General features: G+C 49.6%; 1 protein-coding gene across 1 annotated transcript in view; it reads right to left on the minus strand.

Moving 5' to 3' along the window:
• The window catches only part of GPATCH2 (G-patch domain containing 2), a 173,833-nt gene that overhangs the window by 27,110 nt on the left and 127,011 nt on the right, over nt 1-19,712 (minus strand). The window contains exon 9 of the mRNA XM_066595076.1: nt 15,823-15,911. Coding sequence (XP_066451173.1) covers nt 15,823-15,911 — 89 coding nt within the window. The remainder of the gene's footprint in view (nt 1-15,822; nt 15,912-19,712) is intronic.

Consider the following 19,712-nt stretch of genomic DNA (forward strand, 5'->3'; position numbering starts at 1 on the left):
ATGAGTACTGACATGTAGTAAAAATAATAAACTATTAGAATTAGTACAAGCAGGGCTCAGGGTTAGGTCGCATGCATCTTGCTCGTGTCTATAGGGAAGAGCAAGTGCAGGCAGCCTAGATGGACGCACAAAATATTGGACTCAGACACAAACATTGAGAACACCTACATTCAGGTCTTCTACTAGGGGTCAGTGTCTAAACGTTAGACTAGGGGTACTGCTAGGGAAAAGTGAGATGGAAAAAGACCTGGGGTTAGACTTAGGCTGGATTCACACTGGACGGATTCCGGGCGGAAATCTCGAGGTTTGGCTGCAGCGAAAAACCGTGAGATTTCCACCAGGAATCCGCTGCTTCAAAACCCGCGGCACTTAGCCACGGGTTTTGAAGCGGCCTGGCCGCACGCTCTTCTGCTGTGACCGGCGCTCCCATAGAGGAGAGCGCGGCCGCGGTGGAAAAGGAAAAAAAAATAAACATGCTGCGGCCGGCAAATCCGCGCCGGCTTTGCCGAGGCGGTTAATCACATGGCTGGTTAATTCCAAGATTAGTGGCCTCAGGCGGACTTGCCGCAGCAAAATTCAGGAGGAATTTCCGCGGAAAATCCGCCCAGTGTGAACCCAGCCTAATAGGGGTTTTCCTATTGGTGATCTATCCTCCGGATAGGTCATGAATAGTTGATCAACTGGGGTCCGCCACTCGGGACCTGGTCCGATCAGCTGTGTGGGCGCATGCTGTTAGCGCCACAACAACAGAGGTCAGAGCAGGAGCCTCTAGTGGCTGGCGCTTGTAACTGCAGGCATGGCTCTCACCGGTGCTCAGGAAAGATGTTACAGTGCTGGAGGGGGTTCAAAGTAGAGCAACTAAACTAATACATGGAACGAAGGGACTGGAATACCCAGAGAGGCACCAAAACTGGGATTATTCACCCTGGAAAAAAGACGGCTAAGGGGCGACCAAATAACTCTGTATGAATCCATGAGGGAACAATACAAGGATCTCTCCCAGGATCTGTTTATACCCAGGACCGCGACGGTAACGAGAGGGCATCCGCTACATCTAGAAGAAAGCAGGTTTCATCACCAACACAGAAGGGGGGTTCTTTACTGTAAGAGCAGTGAGACTGTGGAACTCTCTGCCTGAGGACGTGGTGATGGCAGAATCCATAGAGGAGTTTATGAGGGACTAGATGTCTTTCTAGAGTGGAAGGATATTACAGGTTATAGACATTAGGTGACCAGCAGGGTTGGTGATCCGGGTCTTGGAGTCGGGTAGGAACTCAAACGTTGATCCAGGAATTATTCTGACTGCCATTATGGAGTCGGGAAGGAATTTTTTCCCCCAAAATTGAGTAAATTTGGGGTTTTTTCTTTTGCCTTCCTCTGGATCAACAAGGGGAGGTGCAAACAGGCTGAACTGGACGGACATTGTCTCCTTTCAGTCTAACACACTTTGTATCTTCACACGGCAAAATTCGCAATGGAATGTTCGGCGTGGATTCCACCTCTAAATACTGTGTCACAAGTCAGGGCTTTCTGTTGCAGTTTTTGGCACGGATCCGGGTGCAGATTTAGATCTGTTTGCGGAATTCTGCTCATTTCCGCACGTGGATTTTGCTAGTGACAGAACTAAATCTGCGTGTGATCCATGACAAAAACAGTGTCAAAAAGCCACGGAGTTACGCAGTTTTTAGAGGTGTGATTCATGCAGAAAATTCTGCAGCTCGTTGCACCATCTGAACGTATCCTTACATTCAGGTGAACGGTCGGCCGTCCATGTAACGGGAGGGTGGCTTGAGTTTGCCAGATTGGGAGTTCCTGGTACATAGGGGCCCCTTGGTTCATAGAGGGGGTCCCGTGGTTCATAGAGGGGGTCCCCGTGGTTCATAGAGGGGGTCCCCGTGGTTCATAGAGGGGGTCCCTGTGGTTCAGGGTCCCCGTGGTTCATAGAGGGGGTCCCCGTGGTTCATAGAGGGGGTCCCCGTGGAATTGTCCTCATGCCCCTTAAATATATGCTTCACAGATCACTGACGACGTAATTAGTTTATTTTAAGGGGACCTTTCCAGGGCCGTGTACCAAGTGAGGAGCCCCTTCGGTGACATGAAGTGCTGCAGTACGTTACCCCGCGGCGTCTGATAGTAAACGCCGCAGACCGCGACCTTGCTGAACATCCTTACCACTCACATTGGGGACGATGTTACTTCATATATGCGTCGCAAAACTGCACTGTAAACAAAACATGCAAAGGACAAGTTGGCAAATGATTTAGTCGGAGGCCGGCGGGCGCGTGTTTACAGAGAGCCTCGAACAGGGAATTAAAGACCTTAAACCTCTATTACCAACCTGTGACAGCCAGAATTTAATATCAAGGTAAGGGGAGTATTAAATCCGCCTCCTGTGCCGGACCGCGGCGTCCTAATAAGACGCTGTTATTTAGGAGTGAAATTAAGTGCTTTGTACATCCGGTGGCCATCGGGGCTCCGCGCAGTTTACCTCCTCTTCATCCTCCACACAAGCAGATGTCAGAAGAAGCTAATCACTATCATTAATACTTACATGGAGACTACTCAAATCCCAAAAATGATTTCTATGGTGAAATGTAGCACAAAGATCCTAAATATGCTTAACCTTCCCCATCTTCCCCCGCTACAGGGGCGTTCAGGAAAATTGTGCTTTTACCTACATCTGAATTAGACATATGGGTCATGATAGCATTAAGTTTACCCTTGCTTATCCTGTACTGCTCCTCAGTTACATCCTGTATTATACCCCAGAGCTGCACTCACTATTCTGCTGGTGGAGTCACTGTGTACATACATTACTTATCCTGTACTGCTCCTCAGTTACATCCTGTATTATACTCCAGAGCTGTACTCACTATTCTGCTGGTGGAGTCACTGTGTACATACATTACTTATCCTGTACTGCTCCTGAGTTACATCCTGAATTATACTCCAGAGCTGCACTCACTATTCTGCTGGTGGAGTCACTGTGTACATTACTTATCCTGTACTGATCCTGAGTTACATCCTGTATTATACCCCAGAGCTGTACTCACTATTCTGCTGGTGGAGTCACTGTGTACATACATTACTTATCCTGTACTGCTCCTGAGTTACATCCTGTATTATACTCCAGAGCTGCACTCACTATTCTGCTGGTGGAGTCACTGTGTATATACATTACTTATCCTGTACTGCTCCTCAGTTACATCCTGTATTATACCCCAGAGCTGCACTCACTATTCTGCTGGTGGAGTCACCGTGTGCATATATTACTTATCCTGTGCTGATCCTGAGTTACATCCTATATTATACCCCAGAGCTGCACTCACTATTCTGCTGATGGAGTCACTGTGTACATACATTACTTATCCTGTACTGATGCTGAGTTACATCCTGTATTATACCCCAGAGCTGCACTTACTATTCTGCTGGTGGAGTCACTGTGTATATACATTACTTATCCTGTACTGATCCTGAGTTACATCCTGTATTATACCCCAGAGCTGCACTTACTATTCTGCTGGTGGAGTCACTGTGTACATACATTACTTATCCTGTACTGATCCTGAGTTACATCCTGTATTATACTCCAGAGCTGCACTCACTATTCTGCTGGTGGAGTCACTGTGTGCATAATTACTTATCCTGTACTGACCCTGAGTTACATCCTGTATTATACTCCAGAGCTGCACTCACTATTCTGCTGGTGGAGTCACTGTGTACATACATTACTTATCCTGTACTGACCCTGAGTTACATCCTATATTATACTCCAGAGCTGCACTCACTATTCTGCTGGTGGAGTCACTGTGTACATACATTACTTATCCTGTACTGACCCTGAGTTACATCCTATATTATACTCCAGAGCTGCACTGACTATTCTGCTGGTGGAGTCACTGTGTACATACATTACTTATCCTGTACTGACCCTGAGTTACATCCTATATTATACTCCAGAGCTGTACTCACTATTCTGCTGGTGGAGTCACTGTGTACATACATTACTTATCCTGTACTGCTCCTGAGTTACATCCTGAATTATACTCCAGAGCTGCACTCACTATTCTGCTGGTGGAGTCACTGTGTACATTACTTATCCTGTACTGATCCTGAGTTACATCCTGTATTATACCCCAGAGCTGTACTCACTATTCTGCTGGTGGAGTCACTGTGTACATACATTACTTATCCTGTACTGCTCCTGAGTTACATCCTGTATTATACTCCAGAGCTGCACTCACTATTCTGCTGGTGGAGTCACTGTGTATATACATTACTTATCCTGTACTGCTCCTCAGTTACATCCTGTATTATACCCCAGAGCTGCACTCACTATTCTGCTGGTGGAGTCACCGTGTGCATATATTACTTATCCTGTGCTGATCCTGAGTTACATCCTATATTATACCCCAGAGCTGCACTCACTATTCTGCTGATGGAGTCACTGTGTACATACATTACTTATCCTGTACTGATGCTGAGTTACATCCTGTATTATACCCCAGAGCTGCACTTACTATTCTGCTGGTGGAGTCACTGTGTACATACATTACTTATCCTGTACTGATCCTGAGTTACATCCTGTATTATACTCCAGAGCTGCACTCACTATTCTGCTGGTGGAGTCACTGTGTGCATAATTACTTATCCTGTACTGACCCTGAGTTACATCCTGTATTATACTCCAGAGCTGCACTCACTATTCTGCTGGTGGAGTCACTGTGTACATACATTACTTATCCTGTACTGACCCTGAGTTACATCCTATATTATACTCCAGAGCTGCACTCACTATTCTGCTGGTGGAGTCACTGTGTACATACATTACTTATCCTGTACTGACCCTGAGTTACATCCTATATTATACTCCAGAGCTGCACTGACTATTCTGCTGGTGGAGTCACTGTGTACATACATTACTTATCCTGTACTGACCCTGAGTTACATCTTGTATTATACTCCAGAGCTGCACTCACTATTCTGCTGATGGAGTCACTGTGTACATATATTACTTATCCTGTACTGCTCCTGAGTTACATCCTGTATTATACTCCAGAGCTGCACTCACTATTCTGCTGGTGGAGTCACTGTGTACATACATTACTTATCCTGTACTGATCCTGAGTTACATCCTGTATTATACTCCAGAGCTGCACTCACTATTCTGCTGGTGGAGTCACTGTGTACATATATTACTTATCCTGTACTGCTCCTGAGTTACATCCTGTATTATACTCCAGAGCTGCACTCACTATTCTGCTGGTGGTGGAGTAACTGTGTACATACATTACTTATCCTGTATTATACTCCAGAGCTGCACTCACAATGCTGCAGGCTTCAGGACTTGCAGATTCCTTGCTGGCTCAGTGTGCTTGTTTGCTCATTCATGCAGACACTTGTCCACGGGTTTGCAGCGGTTTCCACCCAGCCCGCAGCCATGAGGCCAAAAACTACAGTTACTCACCTGTCCGGACGCTGTAGGGCTCTCCTCCATCACGACTGGAACTTCTTTCTTCTGCCCGGCGGATGTGCTCGGCATGCCGGCGGCGTACCACGCACATGTGCCGTGCTCCCTTTTTAAAAATCTCCTGCGGATCGGCGGCACGGCCATAATGACAGCTGCGGTTGTGCCGCGGATATGACGGCTTCCATTGACTTCAATGAAAGCCGTCACTGTGGGATTTGCACAATATTGGCGCATGCTGCGATCTCTTCCTGTGCGAGCGATTCGCACGCTGGGAAAGAAATCATCTCCGCATGCATTAAACTGCCCTGCGATGCTAATGCACCCCTATGGGCTCCTCGATCTGCGGATCTCCCATGCAGGAGGCGAGCGCAGGCTTTATGATTAAACCCCATCCGTGAACATCGGACCTTAGAAGGGTTATAGAATAACAGACGGGACAAGACAACAAACAGCGCCACTCTTGGCCTTTGGCTGGTATTACAGCTCAGCACCGTTCAAGTAAATTATGCGATACCAGACTCAAGCCAAAACTTTCCATATGCCCCATCATCCCATAAACGGGGCTGATCCCCTCGACGCTCCCTGCAGGGGTCCTTGACTTGTCATCTTGTCAGAACTCTTCATTATCCTAATACCCCAAAGCAGACACAATGGAGCTTCGCCCCAGCGAATGGCATTAACACCTTCCCAGGGGGCCCGAAGCCTCTAGGCTGCCTGAGGCTAAGTGTGAAATGGCGCCCCCATCCACGCATAATAAAACTCTCGCTTTACAGGCATTGAAAGCGCCAATACACAAGATGCCCAACACATATGTGAACCACTGAGGCATGTCTGAAGGGACAGAGCAATAGTGACCCCAGTAGTCAGAGTGACCCTTATAATGGCCCAAGAAGTTATAGTGACCCGAGTAGTTATAGTGTCTCCATAGTGGTCCCAGTAGTAATAGCGCTCCCATTACCGGCCCCAGTAGTAACAGTGTCCCCATTACCGGCCCCAGTAGTAACAGTGTCCCCATTACCGGCCCCAGTAGTAACAGTGTCCCCATGACTGGCCCCAGTAGTAATAGTGTCCCCATTACTGGCCCCATTAGTGACAGTGTCCCTATTACTGGCCCCAGTAGTAACAGTGTCCCCATTACTGGCCCCAGTAGTAACAGTGTCCCCATTAATGGCCCCAGTAGTAACAGTGTCCCCATTAATGGCCCCAGTAGTGACAGTGTCCCCATTACTGGCCCTAGTAGTGACAGTGTCCCCATTACTGGCCCCAGTAGTAACAGTGTCCCCATTACCGGCCCCAGTAGTAACAGTGTCCCCATTACCGGCCCCAGTAGTAACAGTGTCCCCATTACCGGCCCCAGTAGTAACAGTGTCCCCATGACTGGCCCCAGTAGTAACAGTGTCCCCATTACCGGCCCCAGTAGTAACAGTGTCCCCATTACCGGCCCAAGTAGTAACAGTGTCCCCATTACCGGCCCAAGTAGTAACAGTGTCCCCATTATAAGCCCCAGTAGTAAGTGTCCCCATGACTGGCCCCAGTAGTAACAGTGTCCCCATGACTGGCCCCAGTAGTAACAGTGTCCCCATGACTGGCCCCAGTAGTAACAGTGTCCCCATTACTGGCCCCAGTAGTAACAGTGTCCCCATTACTGGCCCCAGTAGTAACAGTGTCCCCATTACTGGCCCCATTAGTGACAGTGTCCCCATTACTGGCCCCAGTAGTAACAGTGTCCCCATGACTGGCCCCAGTAGTAACAGTGTCCCCATGACTGGCCCCAGTAGTAACAGTGTCCCCATTACTGGCCCGAGTAGTAACAGTGTCCCCATGACTGGCCCCAGTAGTAACAGTGTCCCCATTACTGGCCCCAGTAGTAACAGTGTCCCCATTACTGGCCCCAGTAGTAACAGTGTCCCCATTACTGGCCCCATTAGTGACAGTGTCCCCATTACTGGCCCCAGTAGTAACAGTGTCCCCATTACTGGCCCCAGTAGTAACAGTGTCCCCATGATTGGCCCCAGTAGTAACAGTGTCCCCATGACTGGCCCCAGTAGTAACAGTGTCCCCATTACTGGCCCCAGTAGTAACAGTGTCCCCATTACTGGCCGAGTAGTAACAGTGTCCCCATGACTGGCCCGAGTAGTAACAGTGTCCCCATGACTGGCCAAAGTAGTAACAGTGTCCCCATGACTGGCCCCAGTAGTAACAGCGTCCACCTCAGTGGCCCCTAGTAGTAACAGCGTCCACCTCAGTGGCCCCTAGTAGTAACAGCGTCCACCTTAGTGGCCCCAGTAGTAATAGCGTCCACTTTAGTGGCCCCAGTAGTAACAGCGTCCACCTTAGTGGCCCCAGTAGTAATAGCATCCACTTTAGTGGCCCCAGTAGTAATAGCGTCCATTTTAGTGTCCCCAGTAGAAATAGCGTCCACCTTAGTGGTCCAAGAGGTAACGTCCACCTTAGTGGCCCCAGAGGTAACGTCCACCTAAGTGGCCCCAGTAGTAAAAGCATCCACCTTGGTGGCCCCAGTAGTAATAGTGTCCACCTTAATGGCACCAGTAGTAATAGCGTCCACCTTAATGGTCCCAATAGTAATAGCATCCACTTTAGTGGCCCTAGTAGTAATAGCGTTCACCTTAGTGGCCCCAGTAATAATAGTACCTCCAGTAGTAATAGCGTCCACTTTACTGGCCCCAGTATAAATAGCGTCCACCTTACTGGGCCCAGTAGTAAAAGAATCCACCTTAGTGGCCCCAATAGTAACAGCATCCACCTTAGTGGCCTCAGTTGTAACAGTATCCACCTTAGTGGCCCCAGTAGTAACAGCATCCACCTTAGTGGCCCCAGTAGTAACAGCATCCACCTTAGTGGCCCCAGTAGTAACAGCATCTACCTTAGTGGCCCCAGTAGTAACAGCATCCACCTTAGTGGCCCCAGTAGTAACAGCATCTACCTTAGTGGCCCCAGAAGTAACAGCATCTACCTTAGTGGCCCCAGTAGTAACAGCCTCCACCTTAGTGGCTCCAGTAGTAATAGCATCCACCTTAGTAGACCCAGTAGTAATAGCGTCCACCTTAGTGGCCCCAGGAGTAATAGCGTCCACCTTAGTGGCCCCAGGAGTAATAGCGTCCACCTTAGTGGTCTCAGTAGTAATAGTGTCCACCTTAGTGGCCCCAGTAATTATAGTGCCCCCAGCAGTAACAGTGTCCACCTTAGTGGCCCCAGTATTAATAGTGTCCACCTTAGTGGCCCCAGTAGTAAGTGTCCACCTTAGTGGCCCCAGTATTAATAGTGTCCACCTTAGTGGCCCCAGTAGTAATAGTGTCCACTTTAGTGGCCCCAGTAGTAATAGCGTCCACTTTAGTGGCCCCAGTAGTAATAGCGTCCACTTTAGTGGCCCCAGTAGTAATAGCATCCACTTTAGTGGCCCCGGTAGTAATAGCGTCCACTTTAGTGGCCCCGGTACTAATAGCGTCCACTTTAGTGGCCCCGGTACTAATAGCGTCCACTTTAGTGGCCCCGGTAGTAATAGCGTCCACTTTAGTGGCCCCGGTAGTAATAGCGTCCACTTTAGTGGCCCCGGTAGTAATAGCGTCCACTTTAGTGGCCCCGGTAGTAATAGCGTCCACTTTAGTGGCCCCGGTAGTAATAGCGTCCACTTTAGTGGCCCCGGTAGTAATAGCGTCCACTTTAGTGGCCCCGGTAGTAATAGCGTCCACTTTAGTGACCCCAGTAGTAATAGCGTCCACTTCAGTGGCCCCAGTAGTAATAGCATCCACTTTAGTGGCCCCAGTAGTAATAGCGTCCATTTTAGTGTCCCCAGTAGAAATAGCGTCCACCTTAGTGGTCCAAGAGGTAACGTCCACCTTAGTGGCCCCAGAGGTAACGTCCACCTAAGTGGCCCCAGTAGTAAAAGCATCCACCTTGGTGGCCCCAGTAGTAATAGTGTCCACCTTAATGGCACCAGTAGTAATAGCGTCCACCTTAATGGTCCCAATAGTAATAGCATCCACTTTAGTGGCCCTAGTAGTAATAGCGTTCACCTTAGTGGCCCCAGTAATAATAGTACCTCCAGTAGTAATAGCGTCCACTTTACTGGCCCCAGTATAAATAGCGTCCACCTTACTGGGCCCAGTAGTAAAAGAATCCACCTTAGTGGCCCCAATAGTAACAGCATCCACCTTAGTGGCCTCAGTTGTAACAGTATCCACCTTAGTGGCCCCAGTAGTAACAGCATCCACCTTAGTGGCCCCAGTAGTAACAGCATCCACCTTAGTGGCCCCAGTAGTAACAGCATCTACCTTAGTGGCCCCAGTAGTAACAGCATCCACCTTAGTGGCCCCAGTAGTAACAGCATCTACCTTAGTGGCCCCAGAAGTAACAGCATCTACCTTAGTGGCCCCAGTAGTAACAGCCTCCACCTTAGTGGCTCCAGTAGTAATAGCATCCACCTTAGTAGACCCAGTAGTAATAGCGTCCACCTTAGTGGCCCCAGGAGTAATAGCGTCCACCTTAGTGGCCCCAGGAGTAATAGCGTCCACCTTAGTGGTCTCAGTAGTAATAGTGTCCACCTTAGTGGCCCCAGTAATTATAGTGCCCCCAGCAGTAACAGTGTCCACCTTAGTGGCCCCAGTATTAATAGTGTCCACCTTAGTGGCCCCAGTAGTAAGTGTCCACCTTAGTGGCCCCAGTATTAATAGTGTCCACCTTAGTGGCCCCAGTAGTAATAGTGTCCACTTTAGTGGCCCCAGTAGTAATAGCGTCCACTTTAGTGGCCCCAGTAGTAATAGCGTCCACTTTAGTGGCCCCAGTAGTAATAGCATCCACTTTAGTGGCCCCGGTAGTAATAGCGTCCACTTTAGTGGCCCCCGGTACTAATAGCGTCCACTTTAGTGGCCCCGGTAGTAATAGCGTCCACTTTAGTGGCCCCGGTAGTAATAGCGTCCACTTTAGTGGCCCCGGTAGTAATAGCGTCCACTTTAGTGGCCCCGGTAGTAATAGCGTCCACTTTAGTGGCCCCGGTAGTAATAGCGTCCACTTTAGTGGCCCCGGTAGTAATAGCGTCCACTTTAGTGGCCCCGGTAGTAATAGCGTCCACTTTAGTGGCCCTGGTAGTAATAGCGTCCACTTTAGTGACCCCAGTAGTAATAGCGTCCACTTCAGTGGCCCCGGTAGTAATAGCGTCCACTTCAGTGGCCCCGGTAGTAATAGCGTCCATTTTAGTGTCCCCAGTAGAAATAGCATCCACCTTAGTGACCCCAGTAGAAATAGCATCCACCTTAGTGACCCCAGAGGTAACGTCCACCTAAATGGCCCCAGTAGTAAAAGCATCCACCTTGGTGGCCCCAGTAGTATTAGTGTCCACCTTAATGGCACCAGTAGTAATAGCCTCCACCTTAATGGTCCCAATAGTAATAGCATCCACTTTAGTGGCGCCAGTAGTAATAGTGTTCACCTTAGTGGCCCCAGTAATAATAGTACCCCCAGTAGTAATAGCGTCCACATTACTGGCCCCAGTATTAATAGCGTCCACCTTACTAGCCCCAGTAGTAATAGCATCCACCTTAGTGGCCCCAGTAGTAATAGCATCCACCTTAGTGGCCCCAGTAGTAACAGCATCCACCTTAGTGGCCCCAGTAGTAACAGCATCCACCTTAGTGGCCCCAGTAGTAACAGCATCCACCTTAGTGGCCCAAGTAGTAATAGCGTCCATCTTAGTGGCCCCAGTAGAAATAGCGTCCACCTTAGTGGCCCCAGTAGTAATAGTGTCCACCTTAGTGGCCCCAGTAGTAATAGTGTCCACCTTAGTGGCCCCAGTAGTAATAGCATCCACCTAAATGGCTACAGTAGTAATCCTGTGCACCTTAGTGGTCCCAGTAGTAATAGTGTCCACCTTAGTAACCCCAGTAATAATAGTGCCCCCAGTAGTAACAGCGTCCACCTTAGTGGCCCCAGGAGTAATAGCGTCCACCTTAGTGGTCCCAGTAGTAAAAGCATCCACCATGGTGGCCCCAGTAGTAATAGTGTCCACCTTAATGGCACCAGTAGTAATAGCATCCACCTAACTGGCCCTAGTAGTAACAGCGTCCACCTAAGTGGCCCTAATAGTAACAGCATCCACCTCAGTGGCCCCAGTAGTAACAGCGTCCACCTCAGTGGCCCTAATAGTAACAGCGTCCACCTCGGTGGCCCCTAGTAGTAACAGTGTCAGCCTCAGTGGCCCCAGTAGTAACAGCGTCCACCTCAGTGGCCCTAATAGTAACAGCGTCAGCCTCGGTGGCCCCAGTAGTAACAGCGTCCACCTCAGTGGCCCCAGTAGTAACAGCGTCCACCTCAGTGGCCCCAGTAGTAACAGCGTCCACCTCAGTGGCCCCAGTAGTAACAGCGTCCACCTCAGTGGCCCCACTAGTAACAGCGTCCACCTCAGTGGCCCCACTAGTAACAGCGTCCACCTCAGTGGCCCCACTAGTAACAGCGTCCACCTCAGTGGCCCCACTAGTAACAGCGTCCACCTCAGTGGCCCCAGTAGTAACAGCGTCCACCTCAGTGGCCCCAGTAGTAACAGCGTCCACCTCAGTGGCCCCAGTAGTAACAGCGTCCACCTCAGTGGCCCCAGTAGTAACAGCGTCCACCTCAGTGGCCCCAGTAGTAACAGCATCCACCTCAGTGGCCCCAGAGTAACAGCGTCCACCTCAGTGGCCCCAGAGTAACAGCGTCCACCTCAGTGGCCCCAGAGTAACAGCGTCCACCTCAGTGGCCCCAGTAGTAACAGCGTCCACCTCAGCGGCCCAAGTAGTAACAGCGTCCACCTCAGCGGCCCAAGTAGTAACAGCGTCCACCTCAGCGGCCCAAGTAGTAACAGCGTCCACCTCAGCGGCCCAAGTAGTAACAGCGTCCACCTCAGCGGCCCAAGTAGTAACAGCGTCCACCTCAGCGGCCCAAGTAGTAACAGCGTCCACCTCAGTGGCCCCAGAGTAACAGCGTCCACCTCAGTGGCCCCAGTAGTAACAGCGTCCACCTCAGTGGCCCCACTAGTAACAGCGTCCACCTCAGTGGCCCCACTAGTAACAGCGTCCACCTCAGTGGCCCCAGTAGTAACAGCGTCCACCTCAGTGGCCCCAGTAGTAACAGCGTCCACCTCAGTGGCCCCAGTAGTAACAGCGTCCACCTCAGTGGCCCCAGAGTAACAGCGTCCACCTCAGTGGCCCAGAGTAACAGCATCCACCTCAGTGGCCCCAGAGTAACAGCGTCCATCTCAGTGGCCCCAGAGTAACAGCGTCCACCTCAGTGGCCCCAGAGTAACAGCGTCCACCTCAGCGGCCCCAGTAGTAACAGCGTCCACCTCAGCGGCCCAAGTAGTAACAGCGTCCACCTCAGTGGCCCAAGTAGTAACAGCGTCCACCTCAGTGGCCCAAGTAGTAACAGCGTCCACCTCAGTGGCCCCAGTAGTAACAGCGACCACCTCAGTGGCCCCAGTAGTAACAGCGTCCACCTCAGTGGCCCCAGTAGTAACAGCGTCCACCTCAGTGGCCCCAGTAGTAACAGCGTCCAACTCAGTGGCCCCAATAGTAACAGCGTCCACCTCAGTGGCCCCAGTAGTAACAGCCTCCACCTTAGTGGCCCCAGTAGTAACAGCCTCCACCTTATTGGGCCCAGTAGTAACAGCCTCCACCTTAGTGGCCCCAGTAGTAACAGCCTCCACCTTAGTGGCCCCAGTAGTACCAGCCTCCACTTTAGTGGCCCCAGTAGTAATAGCATCCACCTTAGTGGCCCCAGTAGTAATAGCGTCCACCTTAGTGGCTACAGTAGTAATCCTGTTCACCTTAGTGGCCCCCAGGAGTAATAGCGTCCACCTTAGTGTTCCCAGCAGTAATAGTGTCCACCTTAGTGGCCCCAGTAGTAATAGTGTTCACCTTCGTGGTCCCAGCAGTAATAGTGCCGCCCTTAGTGGCCCCAGCAGTAGTAGCGCCCCCCACAGTGGCCCCAGCAGTAATAGTGCCCTCCTTAGTAATAGTGCCCCCCTTAGTGGCCCCAGTAGTAATAATGCGCCCCTTAGTGGACCCAGCAGTAATAGTGTCCACCTTAGTGGCCCCAGCTGCAACAGTGTCCCCTTTAGTAGCCTCAGTAGTAATGGTGTCCCCCTTAGTGGCCCCCAGTAGTAATGGTGTTCCCCTTAGTGGCCCCAGCAGTAATATTATCCCCATAGTGGCCCAAGTAAAAAAAGTGACCCACTCATAGTGGGCCCAGTAATAACAGTATCACTCTTAGTGGCCCCAATAGCAATAGTAACCCCTATAGTGGCCCCAGCTGTAATGGAGTCTCCCATAGTGACCGTGGCAGTAAATAGTGACCCCCACAGTGGTCCAGTAGTGGACCTCCAGCCAGGCAGTATCCCAACAAGCAGTTAACTAACTCCGTCTACAGCCCTGGTCCAGCGACTGCTACCGCTGCTGTGATCAATCTGTGACCCCTCTGCCTGGCGCCTGCGCTGGGTACAGGAACAAAGCCGCCATGCAGAGCGGTCACGAGCCACAGACTGATCACCGCAGGGCGGCTAAGTGAGTGCTCCTTGGGTTGCTGCCCGGTTGGCTCACAGCTGGCAATTTTTTACCAGCCATTAATTAGGGAAGGTTAAAATTAAATAGTGTCCGGATGGCAACCTGCTGCCCCTCTGTGGTCCTGCAGGCTGCTGTCGGAGGTGGCAAGCTCAGGTTGCCCCATGGTAGAGGTGACCCTACATCTATATTCTTCTTCAGTTGTATCCCACTGCGCCCTTAATCCACCTGCATTTTCTGTGTCAGTCGTCACTGCAAGTCTTGAATTGTATTCACAAAAAAAAACACACATAAAAAACCAGGATGAAGAGTGTTATAGGTTCCATCTAGATAAGGTTGTGTCTCAGATCTGTAGTCATTCTGTCACGCCTTCTGTGACTGAGCTGCAGTACTGCATTATAGCCTATGGACAAGGTTGGCGCTGTTCCACGAAGGAAGAAGTCCTGTGTATTTTCTTATAGCAGAATGTACAAGCTTTAACACTAAAGAACCAGAAAGAAAAGTTCAGAACAGAAAACCTGATTTCTACGTTATCTTCCCTGCAAATGGAATTAAGAGAACGGCACGAGGGACGCGTCAGGGAGACGCGGGAGGAGGCAGCGAGACGCGGGCCGTTCGGGTCTGGGTGAATTGAGAAGCTACACGAGGCTGCAGCTGGAAACTTTCTGCAATTAATGTCTTTCCTGCCTCGTTTTTCAATCCCATTTAATGGCAGCGGCACTTAAAAGCGTCTCGCGCGGCTCCCATAGGGGAGGCTTTTCATTATCCGTCCCCTGTCCTGGTTTGGAGATGAAGGCGTGGGGTGTGCGGGGTAGATAGGGCCAGCATGAAGAAGAAACTGGGCCAGCCACTTCTGCTTTCTAATTAAGTCATATATTTAATTATCATAAGTATCACCGTGGCATGCCAGCGAATTATGTGTCAGAAGGGACAGCGCTTGGAAGCAGAACGCGCTGCGGCAGCCTCTGGGGCGGCACATGGGTGGAAAGCACCGGCGCCGGGTGCAGAGGAGGAATTAAGGCAGAAGTCAAACGGCAGATACTGCAAGTACAAGGGAAGTCACGGACCCCGCCGAGAAGGTGGGACCGCACCTCCTGTAGCCCAGCGGTATTCTGCCGTGACACGGTGGGGCGCTTTGTTAGTGGTGGGCATGTGACATTGTCAGGCATGAAGACGCTAACGCAGGATCGGGCAATATCCAATTCACTCGACCCAAAGTCCTCACCAATGTATAGAAAATTCTTTAAAGTAGTTGTCCCACTGCTGGCTGATTAGTTGCAGCTCCATACATTGCACAGTGGCTCGAGTTGGTACTGCAGGCTGAGCAAGGTGATTAGGTGCGCTAGGCAGAATAGGAAATAGCAAGTTACCCCCTAGCCACAGAATAAGGGATAACTTCCTATGAGGGAAAAACCCTTTAAGACACATAATAGCAGGTCCATCAACAACAGCTTGCTGACTGTTTCCAAGCAGCAAATGTAATTAGTGTTTGATAGTTTGTTGTTACTTTTGTTGCTGTTGACAGATCTGTTACTGTTGTCGGTGGCCCGCGCTCCAGGGTGTGCAGCAGTGGGACCCCCACCAATTAGAAAGCTATCTTCCATCCTGTGGATAGGGGATAAGTTGCTGATATGGGGGTAACCCTTTAAGTACAGCAGCAGATCTGTCAACAGCAGCTTGTTGACTGTTTCCAAAAGTAACGCCAAAACTGTTAGGAAGTCTTCCAAGCAGTTGGGTTGTTACATTGGGGACAGTCAGGTGAAGCTTTACGTTAAGCAGCACATCAATAAGCAGACAATTCCTCACCAGACGCCGTGGGTCCCGGGAGCGGAGCCGCCTTTCTTCTACGTTTGATGTCTCCCATAAACAAGGATCCTAAATGGACACTCGTTTGTCTGAAAGTAATTAACAAACAAAACTGTTAACAAAGAAGAGACAAAGCGTCAAGCAGATATATGTTGGATATAATCTGGGCTCCAATCAGAGGCTCCTCGCAGGACGGCCCGTAATACGGCCACCAATCTTGTTTATATCGAAGCGTAATTATGTTTGTTGACAAGTGCTCAGCGAATAAACCCCCCGCCGTAAATCCTACCACAATGAATAATAGAAAAGGAATGCTTTTTAATTTTAAGATCTGGCAATCTTCCTACCGCCACGAAGGGAAAAAAAGACGGAAACCAAAGCCCGCGGCCGCTGACAGGTGAATGGCCCAGATTAATCGCAGCGCGGGATCACAATCCTGCTTCTAGGTTATCAATCGGTTCCTAATGCCGTCCTGTCAGCCATGTTTATTACAGGAAACGCTGCTGCCCATTTATTGTAAAGGTAATATGCAAAAAGAAAATCATTTTCTATGGTAAGCAATATAAAATACAATTATAGCTAATTGCTGTAAGCACCGCACTCCATCACCGCAGCCTTAACGGAGGGGCGAGCGAGTCGCAGAGATCCCCATCAGCATTGGGAGTACTGCAAGCAAAGCCTGACATGGGCTGCAGGCAAGGGGTTAAACGGGGGTTGTGGTCGCCCGCAGCTCCAGTTACTATGTCTCCATAGAAGTCCATGAGCTCTTTACCGGAACGCCTCTGAAACTATGCTGTAGGCTGACAGATAAAAGGAAGCGCTGCGTCCGGTGGACGGGTCTACGTACAGCGGGGCTGGGAAGTCTGCAGACCCTTTCACTACTTTTACATGCAGTTATGTTGTGTCCCCCTCGTTCTGCACTCAGTACCCCATAATGACACAGTGACAACAGAATGTCGAAAATCTATGAAAATTTTTAAAAAATGCAGACCATTTTGCATTGACATAAGTATTCACACCCCTTGCTATGACACCTGACATTCAGCTCGGGGTCTCTTATTTCTCTTGATCATCTTTGAGATGTTTCTACACCTTGATTGGAGTCACTTGTGGTAAATTCAGCTGATTGGACATAAGGCCTCCCTGTCTCTATAAAGTCTCACCGCTCACAATGCAAATCAGAGCCAAAACCAAAAGGAGGACAGAGCTGCCTGCAGAGCTCAGAGACGGGATTGTGTGGAGGCTCAGATCTGGAGAAGCTACAAAAAAATTTCTACTGCTCTGCAGTCCCCATCCAGCCTGGCAGAGGACAGAAAATCCCTAAATCTATGGGTGCAAACCTTGTGGCATCATCCCCAAGACCACCGGAGGCTGGAATCACTGCCAGAGGGCTTCAACTAATACGGAGTACGGGGTGTGAAGAGGTCAATGCAGGATGGGAGTTTTTTATATTTTAAAAAACAAAACAAAAAACACAAATATTTTCAGGGTTCTGTTGTCACTTTGTCATTATGGGGCATTTAGTGCAGAATGAGGGGGGGGGGGGGGATACAAAGACGCAACATCACAAAAAGGTTAAAAAAAAATTAAAAATGCAAGGGTCTGAAGACTTCCGGGACCTTCTGTACACAAGGAGTTCAATGGAGGCTGAATGGCAGCCCACAAAGACAGTATGGCTCCGATGACAGGAACAGATAGGACTCTGCCCAGTGCTCATTGGCCCTTTGCTAAACCAAACGGGGTTGTGCCAATATATGCGAGAGCCGGGGCGAGCAGCCGATCACCAGGTGGAGGGCGGCCAGTCAGCGGGCACTGTAGTATTACTGGACGGCCATTCCTACCAACCTGTAATAGGGGGACTGGACAAAGTCCGCTGGAATGGGAACCACTCTACAGGGGGTCTCTGCTCAGATTCGCAGACAGGGGGTCCGGAGTGGAAGAACCCGCTTATATGAACACAAGTTGCTTTCTGTTACAACACCTTTAGAGCTCAGAAGAGGGTTTTCTCCATCCGAGGGCTCGTTAGATTCCATTCGCCTATTCTGTCGTGGGACCAGGCAAACTGAATCCCTGGCCACAACAGACCTTTCCCATAACAGAACGAACCGACCGCACTTTAATGGGATCTGCCCGCCTTCCATTATACCCTCTGGCATGGTCACATGTAGCGCTATTTTCTCCTGGATTCCACAAGGAATCTCAGACACAGATGTGAAGGAGCCTTACACTACATTCACACTTCAGCTCAGCTCTTCAGTCTATTCTTCCTGGCAAAATACCCTAAACAATTAATAGAACCCAGATGGACCTCAATAAACCGTAACATGGGCAGCGTTGGTCAATAAACTGTAACATGGGCAGCGTTGGTCAATAAACTGCGAATCTATGGGCAGCGTTGGTCAATAAACCGTAACATGGGCAGCGTTGGCCAATAAACCGTAACATGGGCAGCGTTGGCCAATAAACCGTAACATGGGCAGCGTTGGTCAATAAACCGTAACATGGGCAGCGTTGGTCAATAAACCGTAACATGGGCAGCGTTGGCCAATAAACTGTAACATGGGCAGCGTTGGCCAATAAACCGTAACATGGGCAGCGTTGGTCAATAAACCGTAACATGGGCAGCGTTGGTCAATAAACCGTAACATGGGCAGCGTTGGTCAATAAAACGTAACATGGGCAGCGTTGGCCAATAAACCGTAACATGGGCAGCGTTGGCCAATAAACTGTAACATGGGCAGCGTTGGTCAATAAACTGCAAATCTATGGGCAGCGTTGGTCAATAAACCGTAACATGGGCAGCGTTGGCCAATAATCCGCAAGTCCATGGGCAGCGTCAGTCAATAAATTGTAACATGGGCAGCATTGGTCAATAAACCGCAAATCTATGGGCAGTGTTGGTCAATAAACAGTAACATGGGCAGCGTTGGTCAAACCACAAATCCATGGCCAGCGTTGGTCAAACCGCAAATCTATGGGCAGTGTTGGTCAATAGACCTCAAGTCCATGGGCAGCGTTGGTCAATAAACCGCAGGTCCATGGGCAGTGTTGGTCAATAAACCGCAGGTCCATGAGCAGTGTGGGTCAATAAACCGCAAGTCCATGGGCAGCGTTGGTCAATAAACCGCAAGTCCATGGGCAGTGTTGGTCAATAAACCGCAGGTCCATGAGCAGTGTTGGTCAATAAACCACAAGTCCCTGGGCAGCGTTGGTCAATAAACCGCAGGTCCATGAGCAGCGTTGGGTGTCATATGACGGATCCAACAGATTTGAATAGAATCTTAGATATATTCAAAGGTTGCACCACCACTTACAGGACTCCTGTATAGGCTCAACATGAGTCCTGAATCCCAACTTCTTGGCAAGGAAGCAAGCTGGCTCAGCTTCTGTAACTTCTATAGACTGAAGCTGGGGGTCTGCCAGAAAGGTGTTCAGAATACCCCTTTAGTCATTGTAGAATGGAAAGTTCTACAACTTTCTAGAACACTTTCCTCTGGTCTTTATCAATGAAGAAAATTGCACCAGATTTATTGGAACAGCGTTATAAAGTTGGTGCCCCGCTCTGGGCACGTTAGACACATTCCTCTTCTTACGACAACCACGATATTCACAAGTTTTTAATATATTTTGGGTCTTGTACAGCTCGTTAGCTGCACGCCTTTGTCTTTTCAAAAACATGGATGTAGGCGTAAAAACATCCAGAAAATATAATAAATGTGGCATCATATATTTGTCAGGTACATTTTCCCCTTTAAATGCATGCATTTTGGGCTGACAGTCATGTTTGCAGGGTTTATCTTCTGCAGCTGAACAGATCAGGGTGTATAGTAAACTGTAGACGGAGTATCACAAGGAGATCCGCTGGTGAGGCTGGACTGATGGCTCTGTTT

This window comes from Eleutherodactylus coqui, chromosome 3 (assembly GCF_035609145.1).
Source record: "Eleutherodactylus coqui strain aEleCoq1 chromosome 3, aEleCoq1.hap1, whole genome shotgun sequence".
NCBI classification, from domain to species: Eukaryota; Metazoa; Chordata; class Amphibia; order Anura; family Eleutherodactylidae; genus Eleutherodactylus; species Eleutherodactylus coqui.